This window comes from Oratosquilla oratoria, chromosome 8, assembly GCF_046742065.1.
Source record: "Oratosquilla oratoria isolate Oo_2021 chromosome 8, ASM4674206v1, whole genome shotgun sequence".
Classification (NCBI taxonomy): Eukaryota; Metazoa; Arthropoda; class Malacostraca; order Stomatopoda; family Squillidae; genus Oratosquilla; species Oratosquilla oratoria.
The window spans coordinates 48,738,751-48,743,428 of NC_134784.1; the positions used below are offsets into that span (position 1 = coordinate 48,738,751).

Below are 4,678 nucleotides of genomic sequence, written 5' to 3' on the forward strand. Positions count from 1 at the left end.
TCCGAGAAGAAAAGTGGCCGGAATGGTGTATCACTTTCTCTGCCCAAATCATGGCTAGCGCCCTCTGGAGGAAGTTGTGCCTGGGAACAGTTACAGTCTCCCGTTCCCCAGCTCACCCGTTACCCAAACAACAGTCTGAGACGCTGGCGCAGCCCAATTCCCCTTACCTGTCAGACAGGAATAGTACCTCTTTCGTCAGGGCGGATGGTCCATGCTGCCATGGTCATGGATGCTCCATCGGACTGTCCCTTTACACTCGAGGAATTTCGAAGGGCTCGCAAGACGAGCAAGGATAATGCTTCGGGTGGTGAAGGAATGAATTACTCCTTCCCGAGGCATCTGGGCCATCTGGGGAGCTGGCAGCATTGGCACTGATCAATGCCTCCTGGAAGGCGGGACAACTCCCAGCAGAGTGGAAAAAAGGAGGATGTCGTGCCGATGCCCAAGCCCAGGGGCGCACACTGCTACATGCCCATATCCCTTACGTCCTGCATTGGCAAGATTGCTGAGCGGATCATCCTCAATCACCTCCTGTCGTGGATGGAACCCTTCCATCACAATGTGTATGGCTTTACAAAAGGAGTGTTAGCAGTTCACTATGTGGCAACCATTCTTGGATTGGTCTGTAGTCAGCCTGGAAATATGGTGTTGCTGAACCTCGAAAAAACAATTGAGCTAACAAGAAATTCTGCTATTCTTGCATCCCTGTCTGCTAAGGGAATCCAAGGCAGAATACTGACCTGGATTGTAGACTACATCAAGGACAGAGTATTTGGGGGGCCCTTATTCTCATACCACAGGATGCAAAATGGAACCCCGCAGGGGGAGACCTTAGTTCCCACCTTCCTCAATGTATTTATGGAAAACCTGGCTCTCCTTGATCTCGCGGATGATGTTCGCTTCTATTGTTATGCGGGTGATCTCGAGTTGGTGGTCACTGGGGGCTGTTGCCTCCTTCGCAGAGATCAAGGGGCACTTAATCTCCTTCCCCATGAATGTGAAATGCTGGGACTGAAGATGTTGACGGCCAAGACCGAATCAATGAGTCTGAGGACACAGGAGCAACATCCCCATCTTTCTCTTTAGGACGACACCTTCCCCTGGATGCCCACCTATCAATACTTGGACATCTGTATCAACGCCAGGCTCTCCTTTGCCCCGAGGTCAAATACCTCCATGAGTCCACGAAGACGAGATTAAATCTCCTCAGAGCCATGAAGAGACCACGGCTGGGTGCTGACACGAAGTCTTCCGGATGTACCATATTCAAGTGGTACGTTCGGTGGTAGACTATGCCGCTGTGACTCTCATCTCCATCCGGCTCAGCCCGTGGGACAATCTTAAAGTCCTCCAAACCTAGGCTCTTTTCACTGTCACTGACTGAGGCCTCTCCATGGGCCAGCGTGATGAATCTTAGACAGGAGGCGGGAGTCACTTCCTTTTGCCAATTAGCAATCTTGACGTACCACACGGATGGCTCTGTGGATCCCCTTACAACCGCCGATGGGTAACCGCCCTATTGAAAGTAAGTGACATAAGTTCTACCCTTCAGAGAGAACTTGCTGCCATCTTCAAGACCCTGGAATACGCTTTCTCTGATGGGCAGGGGGCAATCATAATCCACACAGACTCAAGGGGTATGAATTAATGGATGAGGACATCGATTCAGCACTTGCTGCACCTGCTGGATCAGCACGGAAGGTCTGCAACGTTTCAGTGGACCACCAGCCACGTCAGGATTCCAGGGAACATCATTGCGGATGATGGTACCAAGGCAGCGACGTGGTTCAACAACATCACAATGCCCTTGGCACCCACGATCACATAGATCAAGGGCATTATCATCAAGAGGGCCAGAGTAATGGCCAGAGTCAACCAAAGCAGCAAACTTCATACCTCGGAATCAGCGCTGTGGTGTTACTTCGTCACTAGGTACGAGGCAGTCCACCTGCCTCTGGGTAGAAGGGCGGAATCTACCGTCCACAGGATCCGCTTAGGATATCGCTGTGGGTGATAAGTGCTACGCGCTGGAAGTGACAATCACGAATGCTGCAAAATCTGTGGGGCCGAAGTGCAACAGCTCCTCCACCACAACTTCGCCTAGAACTCAGCTCGCCGCTCACTGTGACAGGGGCGGCGTGGCACCTCATCCTCTCCTCTTCCGAGGCAACCCTCAGCTTGCTGGGGTCACACCCTCTCCCTGGTGCTGCCTGTGGCTGAGGGGTACGCCCCCCCTCCCCTGAAATTAGGGTACAGCCGTTAATAACAGTAGCATCGTGTGGACAACAGGCAGTGTATATGAAAGGTTCCGGACCACGTGCAAGGTCGAGGTCCGAGTGGTTACTAGCCCTACAAACCAAGAAGAAGAAGAAGAAGAAGAAGAAGAAGAAGAGGAAAAGAAGAAGAAAAAACAGAGACAAAGAACTGTGGAACAATTACAAAATAAACGGTATTTGGTAGTAGCAGATTCTAGGTGAAAAAGTTTCAGGTGGATAAGAAAGACATAAAACGGTGTTATGAGTGTATAAACGTCATAAAATGTTTTTGGGTCGAAAGAAGAAGTCATTTGCCGTAACTTTGGGAAGCGACAGTGAAACGGCATTTATAGGGCGATGTATCTGTGCAGTTGATCATGAGGTCGTTGAAAAAAGGCGGAAGTCGCTTGGTGTAACTGTGGGAAGCGACAGTGAAACTGCATTTAGAGGGTGATGTGTCTGTGCAATTTGTCATATAGTCATAGAAAAAGGGCTGTGGAATCACATTCAAATGGAAAAATTATCTCTATATCGCGATGGAAAGTCCATGGGAAGAAGGCTCTTAGGTTACTGTGAACTGTAGGAGTAGGTAGTTTGTTGTCAATGTGATTCTGTAGACATAAATGAAGATGATCAAAGGAAAATAGAGGGAGGAGAGTGTAAACTCAATCCTTAACAATGAACACTTTTTTTATTTGGCTCACTGAAGTTTCCCGACTCTGAATAAAATCCTCAGATATCAACTACAATAGTACTTATAAATCAGCCTACATAAGGAAAAGTTTAATGAAGATAATTCGTAACTATTTCAGTGTCAAAGACTTCCCTCAGCTGAATGCTCGTAAAATCGTATGGTGATGTATCCCGCTTTGTGTGTCTATAATAGCACATTAGTGTCATGAACTTACATAATTTTTCTATTCGGTGCTAGCTAATATTATTGACATGAAGGTCGTAATATAGATTACGTTATAGATCAAATCAATCTCCTCATCTGAATAAAATTGTATGGCATTATTTTGAATAGAAAAACAGTTAAGAATGTTATAGCGATAAAAAGCTAGATGACTACCTGTACCGGGATAAACGACAATTGGAGTGCTTAGGAGTCAGGGACACAAAAATGTCACTGCAGGAGACTGTGAAGTTGACTGCAGGGCCTGTAGATATTGATTCGAAGCGCCGCCTCAGCTAACGGCCTTTTCTTCCCTTTTTTTTTTTTTTCTTCTTCTTATAATCTCATTTCGGCCTAATTTCCTCATACTTCAGGCAGATACCACCGCACCCACAAACTTATTGCATTTCTGTATGCGATTTAGTTCTTGTTTTTGTTGTTTTCTTTCTTTTTTTGGTTGGGGTTCCGAAGACTATCGGTCCTGCAGTCGTTATAGTTTTCTCTCTCTTGCCATTTATCACTTCACATTATTTTCATAATTCTTTCATCATGTTTCTAAAAAGTGTAGTCACATTTTTTTTCTCTAACATATCATATATATTTCACTGTAAAATATATTTAACAGAGTGTTTTCCTGCCTACATGCTCACTTTGCAGTGACAATATATAATTTCCTTCAAAGTATTGCTTTAACAACAGAATCATACTCAGACCGATCTTGCTCTTTATCTTTCTATGTACCTAGCTTTTTGGTGTACACTATTTTCTTTTAATATTCATAACTTCGCCATGGCTAAGTCATATTAAGTTAGGTTAGGTTAGGCTAGGTTAAGTTACGTTAGGCTAAGTTAGGTTTACCAGATCCCGCTTTACTGAGACAATGCCTCTCCCTCATCTGTCGCTTCTCTATTCCTCCCCCAGATACTTTTTTTTACATTCGTTTCTCCCATTCACTCTCCTTTTCCCTCCCAATATTTGTTTTACCCTTCCCTGCAGGCTCTTTTTTGTTTTTTGTTTTTGTTTTCTCATTTTTCGTTTTTACCAGATCCCGCTTTACTGAGACCATGCCTCGCCCTCATCTGTCGCTTCTCTGTTCCTCCCCCAGATACTTTTTTTTTTTTATTCCTTCTCCCATTCACTCTCCTTTTCCCTCCCAATATTTGTTTTACCCTTCCCCTGCAGGCTCTTGTTTTTTTTTCTCATTTTTTTTATTTTATTTTTATTTTTACTTTGCTCTCTTGAGATGAACCCTCTCAGATCCTTCGCCCTTTCTCTCCGTCCTCTGTCCACTACTCCACGTATTCCCCTCCATCTTTCTCCTTTCGTATATGTCTTGACATCACTCCTCTTCTCACTTCCTTTTATCTTCACAATTCCTTTCCTCCATCCTATTGATTTCACCCCTATAAATCAATGTGTCATTTCCCCTCCTTTGTTTTATTCTCTTTTACATTTTTTCCTCATGTACCTCCATCCATTCCCAGCTCCTCTTCCCTGCACTTTCCGTACGCGTCTAACTTGGATCTTC

General features: G+C 45.1%; 1 protein-coding gene across 1 annotated transcript; it reads left to right on the top strand.

Moving 5' to 3' along the window:
• The first annotated feature begins 378 nt into the window (after window positions 1-378).
• Window positions 379-1,086, top strand: LOC143027376 (uncharacterized). The gene has a single exon (XM_076188659.1). The coding sequence runs from the start codon at window positions 379-381 to the stop codon at window positions 1,084-1,086; it is 708 nt and encodes a 235-aa protein (XP_076044774.1).
• The last annotated feature ends 3,592 nt before the right edge of the window (window positions 1,087-4,678 follow it).